This window comes from Talpa europaea (genome assembly GCF_964194135.1).
Source record: "Talpa europaea genome assembly, chromosome: 13".
Lineage (NCBI taxonomy): Eukaryota > Metazoa > Chordata > Mammalia > Eulipotyphla > Talpidae > Talpa > Talpa europaea.
The window spans coordinates 82,533,666-82,552,764 of record NC_140080.1 but is presented as its reverse complement, the minus strand read 5'-3'; the positions used below and the strand labels follow the sequence as shown (position 1 = coordinate 82,552,764).

The 19,099-nt window shown below is 42.2% G+C and overlaps 1 protein-coding gene across 1 annotated transcript; it reads right to left on the bottom strand.

The window, feature by feature from the left end:
* Positions 1–431: 431 nt before the first annotated feature.
* Positions 432–7,848, bottom strand: ELAC1 (elaC ribonuclease Z 1; the record flags this gene model as incomplete). Its single annotated transcript, XM_084251855.1, has 3 exons — positions 432–898; positions 2,688–3,151; positions 7,688–7,848. The coding sequence occupies 3 exons, from the start codon at positions 7,846–7,848 to the stop codon at positions 432–434; spliced, it is 1,092 nt and encodes a 363-aa protein (XP_084107981.1).
* Between the last annotated feature and the right edge of the window lie 11,251 nt (positions 7,849–19,099).

The following is a 19,099-nucleotide window of genomic DNA, read 5'->3' as shown; positions in this document are numbered from 1 at the left end:
ACATTTCTCCCCATCCTGTTAATAACATGAACAGATTCAACACAAACTGCCAAAATACCACTTTTAGCCAAGAGGGCCAAGCCCTGTGTACTTTGCCAAGAACAGCAACAATACCGGGCAGAAGCTAAGTCCAGAATCTCATCGGGTATTGGCTTATATCTGAAGCAGCAGCCACAAATCAAGAAGTAAACCTGAATAAGCTATCATTTTGTCAAATTTGAATTTTAAGAAGGATGTTGGGTTTTTTTAAATATGATTTATTATCAAAAAGCTTGCTCCCTCTCACTAATGAGCCACTTCAACAGTGCAGCTCCATCCCATTTAGAATTATTAGGCCCCAAATAATTTTAGATCCAAAATAACAACAAACTGGACTGTTGGTTCAGAAACATATTCACCGATAGATCAGTACACAGTCATGAATTCTGGTTTCATTTCTTGATTGGGATGCCAATCACCATAAAATCTTCTGCTAGAGTTACTTCCTGCAGATCTAACACCGATTCAGCTTGCCTTTTCAGTTCTACAGTCCCATCTGTTTCTCCTTCTTTGGCCAAGGCAATTGGTTTGTACCTCTGACTGAAGTGAGTCAGAACCAGCCTCTTTGCTTGGCACAACTTTGCAAACGCTGCAGCCATCTGTGGCGTGCTGTGGCCGTGCTCCTTGGCTTTGTCCATCTGGGTGTCATCCAAGGTCGCTTCATGGATCAACAGGTCTGCTTCAGAGCACAGCTTCACTCCTCCATCACCCACAATCCCGGAACAGTCCCCCAAAATGCAGATTTTCCTTCCAACAATAGGCTTTTTTAAGACATCTTGGGGAGAAATTGTAACTCCATTTTCCAGAACAACAGAAATTCCATTTTTCAGCTTCCCATAGGCAGGACCTGGCGGAACACCTAATGATGGAGGCAGATAACACCACATCATGTGGATGGAATTTATGACTTTCAGAGAGTCTGTTTTAATAGTACAGCAAATAGCAAATGGAAAAGGCAGTCAATTCTTTTCAGAATTGTTATAAATATTTTACTACTTGTGGAAAACTAGAATATTTATACATTTTTAAAAGTCCATTGTTGGCTATTAATATTAGCAATACCCTAGCACTACATTACACAAGTACACTTATCAGATGGGATTTAAATGCTATGTCTCCTATATCTCACTAAGACTTTATTATAGTCAAGATAACAGTCTTGACTCTCTGCTGTGCATGGAAACACTTTTCTGAGCTGCTTTATTTAACAAGCTCATCTTTATGTAAAATTAAAGAGTCTTTAAATAATGACTAGTTACCTATAAACAGTAAAAAACTGTTGGAAGGGATTGTCTGGATCACAAGATCATGAAGAATCTCAGGTAATTATACATAATCAATCTTCCTAGTAGATGGGGACAGTTCCATTTTTACCAAACTGGCTTAAATTGCATGTAAATCTAGAATAATGCCTGATCACCACTTTGGACAACACTTGCAAATACCTGGACAATATGGTGTGAGCACTAATTCCAACACAGATTGTGTTTAAGTTTCCAAATGTAACAGTATTTCCACAAGTTTTTCAATAATTAAAAAAAACTGGCTTAAGTCACTTTCCCTCATTATTTAGCATTTCGTATTCATTGAAGCAGCAAAAAAGAGACTCCACAGAGAAACACACATGCAAAGAATACCATGTGCTTTTTACAGGCTCTGCCACAGCCATGGGTAGGGTAAATGGTTTTCAGGCTTTTCTGGCCTCCCACCATTAGGATTGCCCTGCCTGATGGGTACCTGCAATTGTTACATTGTTGTAAGATGTATTATTTACTTCTGGGCCATGGCTCCCTAGTGAGATGCTGGCCAAGAGAAGCAGAGGCAGGAGAGAGAAGGGGAAAAAGAAGCCCAGGGTGAAGACTTGCCAGGGGTTGGAGTCCTGCCGGGGGCTTGGAGGCCTTACTTACTCCCGGCCCCATGGCACCCCTGGCTGCAGTGTACCTGGTTGCTGCTGTACATGTAAAAGTTCAATAAAAACCTGAGAAACCCACCAAGGGCTCCAGGACTCTCCTTTACCCCATCTGCATAGGATCAGAGAAAACCTGTTCTGTGGCCATCCTGCCACGACACCATGCCAAGCAAGGTGGTGATGCTGGAGGTACAATGGATCTGGGCAGCGACTAGAGAGATACTAAAGACCCCTTACGTACAACGGCCTGGCACAGAGGAGGTATATAGCCTTGGGTGGGCCCCCAGCCCATCTTCTTGTGCTTACTTCCAAGTGTGATTAACCAGGCATGTAAAACTGGCACAGTGTTCTGAACACCAAATAAATCAAGGTTGAACAAGTAGGCAACCTCGATAGAGAAGGAAAACCCTAAAGGAAATAGTAGCAGTTGCAAGATGAAGAATTATGGCAAAAATTCTCAGTCAAAAGGTATTAATGAAAACATACTTCAAAAGGAAGAAAAAAAAACCCACCCAAAAATACAGACTAAGAATGTGCATGCAGGGAGATGGAGAAGGATTCAAATATACAACTGGATTTTACTCTGAAGACCATCTTTTGCTCCTAAGAAGTTCCTTTCCTAGGCAAACTTTGGGCAAAGCAAATTAGTGAAGAGAATGTCACTTTTAAACACGGGAGGCAGGAAAATTATTATGATAACAACAGCTAGATTGGGAAGAAGGGGAAAAAACCCACTTACCAAGGTCTTTCAGTTTCTGTGCATTGAGTTTGCCTGGGCGTTTCTTTTCGACGACTGAAAACCCAAAGGAGGGAATCCGGTGAAAGAGGCGAAATGCTTTTACAATGAACTGTTCATCATCAACCAGAAGGTAGGAGTTTTCTTCTGAGTCTAATAGGATGGTTCTTCCTTGTCCCTCTTTGGGAGAGCTGTCCGCTCTATTCACATGTGCGCATTCTTTTAGTTCTTCTGGAGGACACTGATCTGCTGTGGGCACCAGCTCGTGGACCACGTAAGGGAAGACCAGCTCTGTGTGAGAGAGTTCCATGGTTCGCCAGATAAAGTCCCGAAGCCCTGCAGGGCCAAAGATTTCGATAGGCTGTTTGGTGACTGTGGAGCCACTCTGCAGGCTAATTGTGCAGAGGAGGCCAGGGAGGCCAAAGAAATGGTCTCCATGAAGATGTGTGATGAAGATCTTGGTAATTCTCCCTTTTGATTGAGGCAGAGAAATAAAATTGGGAATTTTTCAGAAAGAAAAGCCCACACAGAGGTACCTAAAACATTATGCAATAGTTTACATAGAAAGCAGTTTAAAGCATTTAGGAGTTCTACTTATTATCCTAAGCTTATTTCTTTACATTTTTCTACATGATTCCTGAAAGACAGGCTTTATTTTACTAGTTTTAAAAAGACACAACCTTTTTCATAAAACAGCTTCAAATTACCTTGTTACAGTTTTGAGAATATTTTCCTACAGATCCTCTTACACACACACACAAAGCATACCAAAATAATTCACTTAGGTAACTGGAGACCCCTCAAATGTCAAAAGCATCTGGCTCCTACACTGCCCCCTACTGCTCCTTCTGAGAATAGCAAATAAGAAATTCCAACAAAACCAAAGTTCCCTGACTCCAACAGATTGGACCTGTGCCTGAACCTAAAACTGCCTTTTAAGGACTCTCTACTCTGAACAGAGATTAACTAGCCAAGTCAGAGGCTGCATGTCTGGGGAAATTTGAAGGGAGAGGAGGTGAAGAAAGAGGGATGCGTGAGGGAGAGGAAAGAGAGGAGAAAAAGAGAAATGAGAATAGGGCAGGAAAGGGAGGTAGGGGGGGAAGGAGGTCAAGAACTGAGAGGGCTGAGGTGAGCGCTAGGCGCCAGGATGCAGATCAGAGGGTGGATCCCTCTGATGATGGGTAATATTACCCAAGCCCATCTCTTCCTTTCAGTCTGGACTAACACGCCAGAGTATTCAGCACATACTGGTTTAGCTTGTAACTTGATTTAGCCAACGGTAAACGGAATTTACTGATGATATGTGGCAGGAAGCCACATCAGCTTTTTCTAAGATGTACCATAAGGCGTTTTTAAAGTAACAATCACAATGAACACACTTTTAGTGTAACAGAGGCTTTCAATACTAGGTCATGGGCCACCTATTTCAAACATCTGATACCATGAAAGAACAGGAAGCATTTAATGATACCATAAAAGAACAAGTAGTTTATTATAATATGATTTATCCTATGACATCAAGGCAAAAGTGTTCTCCAAGGGAGTCTTCCTTTGTCCTACAACTAAACCTTTGTCCTACACAAAACCTTTGTCCCTGTAGCAGAAAACGATAGGAAAGAGACTGATATTAGACCTTGAGATTCCCAGAAGGCACTATAGAAGTTTCTTCAATATGTGCTTTTATTTTTTATTTTTTTTTTAATAGAGGCATGTTTTTTTACTTATTTATTTGTTTGTTTGTTTGTTTTGTTTATACATGCACTGGGTACAGTCAGAAGCACGGAAGGGTGAAAGAATTCACCAGAGCCAGAGTAGGGAGCAGAGCAGGCAGAAGGACCGAAGTACACTGCTGAGGGGAGCAGTGGGCGGCAGGAGAGGTCTGCGCGCCATGTGGGACCCTCCTCCGGTGGCCGGGGAGCAGCCGGGGATCGAACCGGCGCCACAGAGGCCGCGGGCAGCTTCGCAACCCAGCGCTCTACCGCTGCGCCACCTGGGAGGCCCAATATGTGCTTTTTTGTTTTCTCTTTTTGATACTTGTTTTTTTAACATTTTTTAAAAATTCCTAGAATCCTTTATTTCCTTCTTCCTTTTGTCTGGGCTGCCACGGCCGGCACCCCCGAGAGTGACTCAAGGCCACTGCAGATAAAAAAACTACAAGGTGGTTGCAGAGCACATCTCCTGTTGACCTCAAAACTGCCAAATCAGTCTTTCTGAGCCTCCTCCCTTTCTACTACAAAACAAAGCCAAAACCTAACATCAAAACAACCTGTGAGCTCAAAGAAGTGAGACAAATTGAGTAGGTAAAAACTTGCTTCCACAGTTATCACAGCTTCGGGGAAACAGACATTTCATTTTTCAAGAAACTTGATTTCAGAATGAAAAGGAATGACAGCCACTGTCATCAAAGGTAAGAGGACGGTATGGAATGAAGAAAGAAAAATGCATGCGTTCTCATTCACTTGACAAGAGTGGAAAATCAAGTATCCTGTAAACAATGATGCAGTTCTGTTTATAGTCATAGGAAAAGGTCTGTAATATATTGCTCATGTATATTGTGCAGTCAGAAAAAAAGGTTACACTAAGTATAGTGTGATTCCATTTATGCTACACACACACCCTTACCATACAGAAAATTTACGTATGAGGCAGGATATTTAGGCTTTTTTAGGCTTTTCTTATATTTTCTGCTTTATTTAAATTTTTACAGAGACCTTGTATAAATTTTTTTAAGTTTTTTTATTTGTTTTTTAAGATTTATTTATTTATTTATATAAGAACCAGGGTACAGGCCAGATGCGTGGGTGGGTGAGAGGATTCACCAGAGACAGAGGTGGGGAACAGGACAGGCAGACTGACGAAATACACTGCTGAGGGGCATAGCGGGCGAGACAGGAAAGGTCTGGTGCACCATGTGGGACCCTCGCTGGCCAGCAGGGATCAAACCGGCGCTGCAGAGGCTGCAGACAGCTTCACTCACTGCGCTCAATCGCCTGTGCCACCAGGGGAGGCCCAGCTTGTATACATTTTATAATCATTTTTTAAATTATATTTTAAGTAATATATTTTAAGTGATACATTTTAAGTAATTTTTTCACAGAAAAAAAGACTTGAGAAGACTAAAGATCATCTTCAAAATTTGAAGAAATGGGGCCTCCCTGGTGGCCTGTAGGTTAAGGCTCAGTGCTATCACCACTACGGCCTGAGTTTTATCCCCAGCCAGGAAGCTGACCCACATCTGGCACCTCAGCAGGCCTCTCCTATCTCACCTGCTGCTCCCCTTGGCAGTGTATTTCAGTAAATTTAACTGTTCTGATCCCAATTCTGTCTCTGGTGAATCCTTTCACCCCCACACCTCTGGCCTACACCTCAGTTCCTCTGTGCAAAAAAATAAATAAATCTTTAAAAAAATTTTTTTGAAGAAATGAACACGGCAAATTTATACTTGTTAATCAGATGCTTGCATATTAGGTCCATGGAAACTTGAAAGAAGTATATTTTGGATAATCAAAAAGTATTTCCTTATGAAAACAAAACATATTATTACCCCGGAAGGTAACACAAAATGAAAAGGTCTCAATGAATCAAATAATGGTAGGTCACACTAGGCTGAGAGACTCCAAGGTGTACTGAAGTTGACACTGGGGGAGTTTGAAGTGTGACAGTGTCACCAGGTTCCAGGATCATCATCTCATCCTCCGTTCTGAGGCCAGGAATTTTTTGTTTATATCAATATAAATTTAGTAAGCTAAAGGTTCCCTTAGATTTTACCTTACTTGTTTTGTTGTTTTTTTTCTTTTAGGCCAGGCTTAGTTTTACAAACTGTTTACTTACATATGTAAAATAGCTATAAGATATAGTAGAGAAATGTACTGTGGTAGATAAGACTCAAGGTGGTATCCACAGTCACTGCCTCTCGTATTCACATTCTTCTGTAACTCTCTCCCCTGAGCTTGGGTAGGACTCTGACCTGCTTCTAACCAGTATAATAGGGCAGCAGGGGCCAGTGTAATTATGTTATGTTCTAACACTCCTGCTTGCTAGCTGACTTACCAGTGAGTCTCTTTTTCCCTCTCTGGCAGTAAGGAAACTATCACTAAGCAGAAACACATGTGACTAGGCACCATGGGAGGCCTCAATCCAACAACTGTAGGATTTGCCAACATCCTGAGTGAGCTCTGAAGCAGATTCTTCTCAAGTTGAACCTCTGATGCTAATAACGGGATTGCATACTAGTAAGACCCTGAAGTGGGAAAACCAGGTAAGCCAGCCCCGAACATCCTGAACTATGAACTATAAGATAAACTATGAGAGAAAAAAATGAAAATATCACAATATTTGTAATCTATTATATAGCTTTAGATAACTAATAACAGGTGTTCAATACAAAGTAGACAGCCCTAACTCAAATTTCTAGAATCCATACTCAATAGTTTCTCTTTTTGTCATGCTGCTACCTCAAGCTGTAAAAGATTTGCATTAAGGTTTTTCACCACTATTCTCCTCAGTCTCTCTGGTGCTGGGGCCTTTGCTGCTCATGTCCTCTGGCTGGAATGCCCTTCACCCCAGACCAGAGAATTCCTTCTCCTCCTTCCACAAACCACAGGTCACTTTTTCTGAGATGTTCACTCTGATAACCGCCAGTAGGAAGGGCTGTCTCCCTCTTCCAGCATCTGCTGCTCTCTGTATCCTCTCATGATACAAACGCCTTCTGGTGGAAGTAAGCATGTGTGCATGCTTTTGCTTGGGCAGTGTCCATCTGGCAAGCCGATACACCCGGCTCCATCCACCACCCCTACGGCAACAGAACTCCTTACTATCAACATTTACAAGAGTGAAAAGTAAATAGATAAATGAAGTCCAGTGGGCATGGCCATTTGACTGAGGGTGTTCCAAGTCTTGCCAAGGCTCTGCATTAAAGTGCAAGACACCTGAGCAAAGGCCCAAGGCAAACCAAGAAAATGAAGCTGCACTAGAGAGTCTTAATGAGGCAGTTGAATGTAAACTGACCTGCTTTAAGTTGGCTTTTCATAAGCTGTGTCTGAGTCCCCTCTCCACAGTCAAAGAGCCAGCACTCGCCCTCACACCGAAGGACCAGAGCAGAGGCCCCCCGGGTTGGGGATGGGTATGCTGCGCCAGTCCCCAGAAATGTCACATCCATTGACATCTTCCACCCTGCAATGGAAAGATCACCAGAGATTATTACCCATCACTGTTCAAAATCACCAAAAACAGGTTGCTGTGAGATTTACTGCCATTTATGTCTTTAGTTATTCAGAACAGTCTGGATTCCTGTTATCAATAATTTTCCACAGGAATCCAAAATAAGATTCTACTAATTCTTAATCAGTTAAAACCACAAGTCATCAAACCTTCTATGATTGCTCACATACAAAAAAAACAAACAGCCAAACCCAGTAAATTAAAAACTATAGTTGAATTCCAACCTATGACTTTCCGAAAAAGGCAAAGATCAGTGGTTGCCAGGTTTGGGGTGAAGGGGCAAAGGACGAATCGGTGGAACACAGGATTTTGGGGGCAGTGAAACCATTCTGTATGCTACAGTAAGGACAGACATAATTCATTATACATTGGTCAAAATGCCTAGAATGTAAAACACAAAGGGTGCACGAGCCCTAATGTAAACTTTAGTTAATAACTAATGTGAGATGTTAATAACAGGGGAAAGTGGGGGTTGAGTAGTCTCTGTACTTTTTATTAATTAAAAAAATTCTAATAAATGAAAAATTTCTAGCTGAGGTTCTGGGCAAGAGATGGGCTGTAACAAGCAACTGTAAACCAGAGACACACTGGGGAGGAGGGAGGAGGAGAGGAGGGATTAGTGTCAAAATAAAGGGGGTGGGAATTGTATGGGGAATATAACCAAGATGAAAATGCATACACTGTGCAAAAACGAAAAATGATGTAAAAAATATATATATAAAAAAAACTTCAACAACAACAAAAGAGATGGGATGTAATTATGCTGCTAAATGACATCTCTGGGGCTCAAGGTGAGCTGCCCTTTCCCTTAGTGACCATAAATAATACCAATGCTCTAAAACACTTTACAGTAGTGCTGATACCGCAAGTTAATGCTGAGTGGATGTCTAGCTCCTCAAAATGGCAAGGGGCGTGAATGGTTAGGACTTGGGTTTCTGCTATTATAAGTTATCAGCGGGCCTCCCCGGTGGCGCAGCGGTTGAGCACTGGGTTGCGAAGCTGCCTGCGGCCTCTGTGGCGCAGGTTCGATCCCCGGCTGCTCCCCGGCCACCGGAGGAGGGTCCCGCATGGCGCGCAGACCTTTCCTGCCGCCCGCTGCTCCCCTCAGCAGTGTACTTCGGTCCTTCTGCCTGCTCTGCTCCCCGCTCTGGCTCTGGTGGATTCTCTCACCCTCCCGCGCTTCTGACTGTACCCAATGCATGTATAAACAAAACAAACAAACAAACCAGCAAACAAATAAAGCATGCCTCTATTTAAAAAAAAAAAAAAAAAGGTGAAAATTAATTATTTAAAAAAAAAAAAGTTATCAGCAATAACCTATTGGATGTGTAGATTTCTGCCAACTCCTGGCATCTCTCCTTATCCTTTCACTATTTCTGGGTACCTGCCATCTCTGAAAACTTCTGTCATAGGAGATGTGCAGCAAATAGAATTAGAATGAACTTAAACTTATAACCAGTTACAAATTACCCACATTGATGGCAGGGAGGAAAAACAAACATATAAGTAATTTTAACAACAACTGCTAAAATATGAAAACTAGACAGGTGGATAAACACACAAAGCCATCAATAACTTCTCAATTCAAGCATAACCAAATAAAAATAGAAATAGGGGGGGATTTCATTCACAAAAGCAAAAAAAGAAAAATCACCTTAAAAAATAACTAGAAGTAAATTTGACAGGAAATAGACCCTGAAAGACCCAAATAAATGGGGAGACACATTATGTTCCCTGAGAGGAAGAGTCTCTACCACAGAAATGTTACTTTTTACATAATATAGGTGTATCTACTGCAAATGCTATCAGATTTCTAATAGGATTTATCTTGAAACAAAAAAATCCAAAGATCACATGGCGGGAAAAAATGTCTGAGAATGGACAAGAAAAGTATGCAAAGTAGTGAGTAGTGATTTGTATTTCTAGGTATTAATACTATAATAATCAGATATAATTAAAAGAGAACAATACTGGCACAAAAATAGATGTGGAGAATGAACAGCCCAGCAATAAACCCAAGTATATATAGAAACAAAGATATAACAAAAGTATAAAAAGCATGGCTTATGGGCCTCCCCGGTGGCGCAGCAGTTGAGCGCTGGGTTGCAAAGCTGCCCAAAGCCTCCGTGGCGCCGGTTCGATCCCCGGCTGCTCCCCAGCCACCAGAGGAGGGTCCCGCATGGCGCGCAGACCTCTCCTGCCGCCCGCTGCTCCCCTCAGCAGTGTACTTCGGTCTTCTGCCTGCTCTGCTCCCCGCTCTGGCTCTGGTGAATTCTCTCACCCTCCCGCGCTTCTGACTGTACCCAGTACTTGTATAAATAAATAAATAAATAAATAAATAAATAAATAAATAAATAAATAAATAAATCTTTAAAAAAAATAAGAGTGGCTTATTTAATGAACAACACTGACATAACTGGCTACTCGTGTAGAAAAAAAGTAAAGCATTCTCACTATGCATTATACATAAAAATTTATTCTGTAAATGCTAGAAATTTAATTGTAAAAGATCCAATCAAATATATTAAAAAATTAGGAGAATATATATAACTGGGGATGGGAAAGTCCTTATTGGCAAGATAGGGAACCCAGGAATTATAAAAAGACATTTTTTCTTCTACAGTTTTTCTTCTACAAACTTATACATATCAAAAACTCAAAGTCAAAGAACCAAAACAAAGTGGAGTGAACTGTTTGTACTATATGATAGTCAATGCCTCTAAGAAAAAGTTCATGCAGGTGCACCAGAAAAAGCAAAGGAAAAAATCTGATAGACCAATAAGCAGTGGAAAAATACAGAAAATTTAGAGAAGAAATTCAAACAGCCAATAAGCAAGAAAAGTAGCCAATGTCTAAGGTAGTTAGAGGAAACTTCATCCCAGCAAACCCATCTTTGGGAATCTAGGAAATAAAGGATCTATGTTACAATGTTTATCATGGTACTTCTATTGTGGCTAAATATGGAAACAATATGAAAATATGTCAATAGGGAAATAGCTGAATGTTTATTGTCTGCAGCTAAGATTCTTGTCCTGGAGGGATGATAATGAGAAAAGTTATCCATCACTATGGCATAAATCTCATTTTTCTAGCAATACTGTAAACCCCTACATATACGTAAGATAGAGAAAGGCCAGTAGAAAGGACACACACCATACTGTTCAAAGTGGTTTATCTCAGAGGTGATTAAAACGGTGATGGTAGGGGAACTATGAACTTTTAAACACTTGGCTTGCTTTTGGTTGCAATGAGCAGCATTTATCGATTTTACAGTAAATTTATTTTTTAAGTGTCATAAGGCTCAGCATGCTTTTCTAATGACACAATCACCCAGCTCTTCTTTTCCATTTGGATGTTTGTCCCCTGTCCCCATGGCCTCACACGTCTCATACATACCTAAGATGGCTACCTCTCCACCCAAGCACAAGCCTTGAGCTTATTGCTAGTGTCCTGTGTGTTACTACACATTTTCACTTTCAAGATCAAGCCTTCTTTTGATAAGCAGTTTAGTTTGCAGAGGTCTTCCTATTCAATTGAAGTTTATAAGAGCAGTGAGAATGTGGAAAGTTGTTTTTTTTTTTAATTAGCTAATAAATACAGAAGGAATAGTAGAATATGACCACTTTGCAATCCCTAACAAATAATGGGTCTGGGTGAGGGGTACATAACCCTGAAACACATTAGAGTCACCTGGAGAGTTTTTAAAAAATTATTGGGCTCCTTCCCAGAAGAATTAAACAGGAAGTTCTGCAAGTGAGACATGTGTTTTATATAAAGAAAAAATTCTTCCCCTGTGACTCTAACATGAGAACCACTTAGTGAAAGGCTAATGGATGGATCAGGCTGACCAGAATTTACTAGTTAACTAGTCAATCTTAAAAAGAAAAAAAAAATTTCAAACCATACAAAAGTTGAGACTGGTGCAACACATTGTCACATACCCATCACCAAGCTGCAACAATTATCAACTCAAGGCCCATCTGTTTTCATCTATGTCCTCCACCCACTACCAGAGAATACTTGTTAAGTATTGATCCAAGAATACTTGGTAAGTGGTATTGGATACTTCTATCAGGAAGTACATGCTGCCTGGCTGTCTCTCTTTTTCTGATGTTAACAGTTGCTAATGATCATTGCCAGGATCCATTACTTCATTAAGGGTTGCCAGAAGGTGATAGTCTTTCATTCCATCTGCAGTTATTAGCTGGCATCCTTCTGCAATTCCCAGGTCAATTATTTTGCTTTCCTGCTGTGCAATCTATGAAAGGTCTACTGATCAATCTTAACACCACGGAGACAAGATCTTATCTATCTCCCAATGTGATGCAACATGAAGTCCTGGGAGATTTTTTTTTTTTTTTTTTTTTTTTGCCCAAAAGTAGAAACTAATTTGGAAAAGAAAAGGCTATAATCTAAATACTAGTTTATTAAAAGACACCACAGGGATGAAAAGAGTAAAATCCAGTATTGCCAGAAACTTACAGAACAAATGACTTGGTGTCTTGAACAAGTATAACAAGGGGGAAAAAATAAAGTTGGAAGAGATAAGGAGGTTAAAGGAGATTTAAAAAAGAGAGGTCAACCAAATGTAATGTGTGGCTTGTTTGGAATCTGAAAAAGACAACTGGGGAAATGTAAACAATGCCTGGATAGATGAAAAGCTTATTACATCGGTAATGGCTTCATCTTGTGTTTTACAAACATAAAAAAAGTATTCAAGGGATGAAATGGCACATTTCAGATTTGCTCTAAAACAATGCAGTGCTGGTGGGGGTAACAGATGAAACAGACTGCTCATGAGTTGGGAACTCAGCACACGACCCTATTTTATGTTTAAAAAGAAGCCGAATAATCAAAACCCTTCACGGGGTCAGGAAGCCATCCCGAGTTAATTTATGAAACCAATGGCGCAAGTCGGATGCCATGCACCGCTGTAGACACTAGGAATTAAAAATGACCACACCAGATTCGGTCGTCCCTCTTCTTGGGCAAAGACCTCTGCTGGCTTTCCTAGGGCTGTGCTCCGCCCTGGTCAAAGTGCACATTTCGGTGGAGAACACAGCACAGCACAGGATCGCAGCGCATCACTGACACCCCGGGCCGGCGGTTCTCGGTCCTGGCCGGGCACCCCAACTCCCTGGCAAGCCCGGGGCCTGCACTGGGGGGTTCCCGAGGACTGAGGCTGCGGGGCCGAGCAGCCCCTGCGAGCACCCTGCGGGGCAGGAGGCGCAGCTGCGAGCACCCTCCATTTCAGGGCTGACTGCAGCCCGGGGGGGGCCGGGGCGCGGTCAGGCAGCTCCCCGAGGGCCGGGTCTCCGGGTCTCCGGGTCTCCGGGTCTCCGGGCCGCGGCGAGCCCCGCTCCCGCCAGGCCGCGCGGGTCTCCCGAAGGGCGGGGGGGCCGCGGCCGGCGCCGGGCCTGGGACTCGCGCGTCCTCGCTCCCGCTCGCCGTCCGGGCCTGGGTCCCCGGCGCCCGCCCGCGCGACTCAGGCCGCGGCGGCCAGCCCGGCCCGCCCCCGCCGGCGCGCCCGGCCCCACTCACCCACTCCCCGAGCCCGCGGCAGGAGCCGAGCGAGGCGCAGGCCGGCGCCGAGGCCCAGCCGTCTGCGGGCGGCGCCGGGCGCGGGCGGAAGTGAGCCGCCGGCGTGGCCGCGCGTGGCCGCTCTAGGACGCCCGGAGGCCGCGCTCGGTGGCCCGCGGAGCCACCTCCCGGCCGCCCGCACCTTCCCGTCCACCGCCCGCGCCGCCTCGCTGGGGCACTGGGGGACGGGACCCCGCGAGGCGCGGAACGCCCGGAGGGCCCGCGTTTACGGCTCTGTTTCTTGTTTTCCTTGCGCTGCTTTCCAGGGAGAGGGATGCTTGGCTCTTGCACAGATTTGTGTCCTTTCTAGTCTTTCTGGAGGAGGCTTTGACCTGTTCAACCTTGCGGTGTCTTAAGGGGAAAAGGATGCTGTGCCCTGTGCCTTTCATCAGCGTCCGCATCGCTGCTGCTGTACAGCAGGAGTGTCTTCCCAGACCCACTTTCCATTTAGGGCTTGGGCTTCGAGCCCCCTAGGTCCACGCTCAGGGCACCGCGAGGCCCACCGGACCCGGAGCCCAGGCCCGCAGCTGCCTGCAGAAGATGCACGTGGTTGTCACTAACCCGAGGGAGAGGATTCATTCTGTTTAAATTGCAACCGCAGGGCAGCGCTGTGAAGCTGTCCGCAGCCGCTGCAGCGCGGGTTCAAGTCCCGGCAGGCCAGGAAGCTACCCACATGGCGCGGCAGACCTCTCCTGGCTCGCCCGCTGCTCCCCTCAGCAGTGTGTTTCAGTCAGTCTGTTCTGTTCCCCACTCTGGTGAATCCTCTTACCCTCCCGCGCCTCTGGCCTGTACCCCAGCTCTTGTATAAATAAATCTTAAAAAATAAATTGCAACTTGGGAAAAAAAAAAGAATTTCAAGCTCCTATGCAGTGCCAGGTGCCCTGATTTTCTCTTGAGGTGGTCAAGTATCCTGCAGCCTCGCAACAGGGATTGATGAGCTGTGGGTAGGAGGGTGGTTCGCAAGCACCAGGAGAACCAACGAAGAACGCTTCCCATGCCACCCAGCTCCACCCCTTTGTTCAATATAGCATGAAATACTCTACTTTGGGGCCTCTGCGAAGTCTTTATTTATTGAAATATTAATTGATCTCCAACTCTGTGGTTCGTATTATTTTTGATGCTAAGAGAATTTTTAAAATATGTTATGGTTTCTGGTTTTAAGGAGCAGAAAAAAATGGATCAGATAACAGAGGAGGGAGCAATTGGGAAGGCAAGGTGAATGATAAGAACATGGGAAGCGGGGGGAATCACTAGCCCTGAGATAAAGCAAGAACTGCAGGAGTTGGGCTGGGTCTTGTAGGATAGTTGAGACTTAGACTTAGAAAAATACAGTGGATTTGGTCAAGCGGAGTCTGATTTGGCAAAGTATTAAACACTAGAACTTGAACTGTATTTATCCTGACATTTGCCTGCTTATGAAGACACATACTGACCTACAGCTAGATCTGGGGCACAGCTAAGCAAAGGAATTGTAGGGTAAGGAAAAAATGTCAGGCTTTTCTGCCCTCCCACCATCAGGATAGATGATGGATCCTTGCGGTCCTGAATGCATGCCTGATGGCGGGCACCTGGAATAGGGTGTGGGCATAGGTAGATTGGATTCACCTGGGCTAAGACTGGGCTTTTTTTAAGGGCAGCATCACGGGGATGCCAGCAGAAGTCAAAAGAGAAGCTGAGAAAGCAGCAGCAGAAGCAGAGAGAACGCCGGAGAGCCCAGATAGAGTGAAGACTTGCTGAGGGCTGGGAGGCCTGCCAGCCTTCTGGCCCCCCAGCACCCCTGCCTTCTGTGTACCTGGTAAACCCCAATAAAAGCCTGCAAAAAGCCACTGAGGACTCTGACTCCTCCTTTACCCGGTCTGCATGGGATCAGAAAACCTGCACTGGTCCATTCCTGCCCTTACAGGAATCCTCCCTTCTCTGCCCCCCAACCCCCATTATACCCTCCAAATGAGTCTCAGGCAAGTTAGGGTTAATTAGGCAGTGTCAGGGACAGTGCCGTCAGGGACTTTGGGAGAGTTAAGAGAGGGCTTCTAAGATAGGAATAGAGAAATTTGAGGTTAATTGGAACAGTAAATTTTAGGAGACCTTGGACAGGAAGAAAAAGAGAAACTAAAAAAAAAGAGGGCTGGGAAAATGGGCACATCTGCCTGGAGGAGTATAGCCACTGGGACAAAGAGCCAATCACAAAACAATGTGATGAGATTTTAGAATAGAGGGGGAGAAAATGTTTTAATACCCCTAGACACAGGCCCACAATGGCTTCCTTGCCCTGTACTTGGGAGTCCTTACTTTCTTCCTTTAAATAAAATTTTTTTAATTTTCTTAAACGAAGTTTGTTTCTCTCTGCTTATTTATCTAAAATGTCTGCAAATTCCTTTTGACCGCTTCCTGGGACAAGAACCTGTGGTGGTTCAGGGGCTAAATTAACAATGCTGTTGCAGTCAGAAAGACCCATCCCCTCCAGAATTTCATGGCTTGTTCTTCCCCACCCATCAGAGAGTTTCCTATAACTTCTTTTCTCAGAGGCAGTTACATCTTTAAAGAAGTGTGGATATAACTTTCTGTTCATATAAAATTTTTTCCCTTATGAGAATTTTTAAATTTATGCAAAAGTTGAGAACATGTTTCATGATCCTTTGTGTATAATTATCACTCACCTTCAGTTGTTAGCAACATCTGGTTCATCTTGTTTCACTTATAATCTTATTCTCTCCAAAAAGCAACAACAAAACCCTGGGTTATTTCAAATCAAATTCAAGGCACAATTTCTTTTTATTCATACTTATATAAGTATTTAAGGATTCTTTCTTTTTAAAACTCTCATTTTGCATATACCCATAACGTGGTATGGTGGGTAGTTCAGTTCAGTATACAAATATGAAAGATAAGTACTAAAAAATATGCAACCATAAAATAATGGTGAAGACAATAATTCCTTAACATTTTCATATATGCAGTCACTGTTCACATTTTTCAAATTTTCCTGGTCCCTTCATAATTTTTGAAACTGATTTCTTCAATCAGAAAACTAAAAAAATGAAAAGAAAACAATGTCTCTTTAAACACTTAACTACTGTTTCACTTGAAAAAGTTAGCAATAATTTTTTAATATATCAAGTTTGTCTTTATTTATCAGGAGTAACCATTAAGATTTGTTTCTTTGTTGCATTATGAATACATTTTAATTTTTTGATATTGATCATTTAAAAAGTCTTACCACAATGCCATTATCAAATATAGAAGAATAAACAATAATAACATATTTCAATATCCAGTCCATATTTGGCTTTCTCAGGATTCCTCAAAAAACACCTTCTTATAGTTTGTTTGTACAAATCAGGATGCAAATAATGTTCACACACTGTATTTGGTTGATTTGCTCCTTAAGTCTTTTTTAATCATTAGGAATTTATCTTCCTGTTTTATTTCCACACACTTTTTGGTTGTTGTTGTTGTTAAAGAAAACAGGTCGTTTGTCCTGTAGAATTTGTAAAGTTCTGGAATTTGCCAATTGCTTCCTTGTGGTGTCATTTAATTTGTTTCTCTAGCTCTAATATTTACTGTAAACTAGTAGTTAGATACTAGATACTTGAGTAAGTTAGGATTCCTTGGCTATGGAGAGCAAGAATATTTCATAGGTTGTAGTGTACTTTCTAATACCTGGCTGTGCATTTTTTGATGCTGTTAAGATTGACCAGTGGATTCAGTTTGTCATCCTCATCCACCCATTACAAAATTTCCATTAACCTAAAGCATCCCTGTTTGTAATATGTATATTCTTAATTCTTCTCTGGATTCATTGTTTCTCTAGGAGTTGCACAACGGTGATGTTGTAACTACTGTTTCTTTTGCACTACTGGCTGGATTTCTGTAAAGTAAAATTTATTTCATTAAGGATTTTATATCATTTTAATAAGTCAAAAATCTTATCACTTTTATTTCAAAAATCTTAGTTGCTGACAGCATGGTACATGGGACCCAGAATTGGTGAGAGAGGTTCTGACCCATTGACATTTTTAGACCCATTACTGAGTAGCAAATATATTTTTAGATTTAACTGTAATTCCTTTTGTATTTGGATATACTCAGCGATATACTGAGAAATATTTGATGGCCAGCCTCTGGCAAAAATACATGTATGCTTATTTAATAAATAATTTTTTCATTTATTTAACTGATATAAAGGAAGTATAGCCCATAGTATACAAAAATAATAATAAAATGCACATTTCTCTTGATTGTAAAATCCCTATAGCCTGTTGATTCTCATGGAATGCTTTTGTATTTTTTGTGAAATTCTTATATCTGTAGCCTTCCAGTAGTTGCAACTGACAAACAAATGTATTCCCTGCCTGAATGTTGCCAGATATTTTAATTTACATAAATTTCAAAGTCATTTGCCTTTTTTTTTGCTGTGAACTTGTTGTCCATATCTTTTGTTCCATTTTTTATTGTGTGGGTGGCCTTTTTTCTCATTTTAGATGCTTTGTATATTAATAGGAATATAGAAAATATTAAATATAGACATTCAAATTTAAATAAATTTAAATATAGAAATATATTAAAGAAATAGAAATTAATAAGGAGAATAACTCTCTAAGATACACTGCAAATATTTTTCCAATTTGTAATTTGTTTATTTACACTGTTTAACAACATGAAGTTTTGAGTCAAAGGACTATTGGAGTCTTGATTTCATCCATTTGTACTTGGGTGACCTTGACCAGGTCATTTAAATTTTCCAAGCCTCTGTTTTTCCATTAGTAAAATGAGGATAATAATTGCCCTTCTTGTCTCAATTTTTTTGTTAGGACTAAATGGTGTTTGTTGAAAATATTTTGTAAAGTGTTATTCCAGTGTGAGTCATCCCAAAGTGATACCTAGCACATCTAATTATATCATTTATACACAAAGAAGAAAGCTGTTTTCTTTTTTCTTTCTAGCTTTCTGCTTAGAGGTAACCTACATGTAAGGTATTGATGGTTTTCTCGACACATAGATAGGTGGGCCTCCCTGGGACCTCCTTAACAAGTGTAACTGACCTGCAATAAGGGGGGAAGGATAGTGCCTCTGATTACCAGTTAATAAAAAGCAATAGCAGGGCCTCCCCAGTGGCGCAGCGGTTGAGCGCAGGGTTGCGAAGCTGCCTGCGGCCTCTGTGGCGCCAGTTCGACCCCCGGCTGCTCCCCGGCCACAGGAGGAGGGTCCCACATGGTGTGCAGACCTCTCCTGCTGCCCGCTGCTCCCCTCAGCAGTGTACTTCGGTCCTTCTGCCTGCTCTGCTCCCTGCTCTGACTCCGGTGAATTCTCTCACCCTCCCGTGCTTCTGACTGTACCCAGTGCATGCATAAATGAAACAAACAAACAAACAAATAAATAAATAAATGCCTCTATAAAAAAAAAAAAAGCAATAGCAAGTTTCAGAATGAACAACATGCTAACATGGCAGACTCCATGACTTTGTTCCCTTCGATTCAAATTATATTCAGAATTTTTTTTGTTCATCATTTGGTTATGTGAGATCAAATGCTGCTTAAACCTGAACTGGGTGAGAAAGTGATTTTGAGATTATACAAAATAAGCAAAAGACATAACCCCAGCTTTCGATTTGCTTA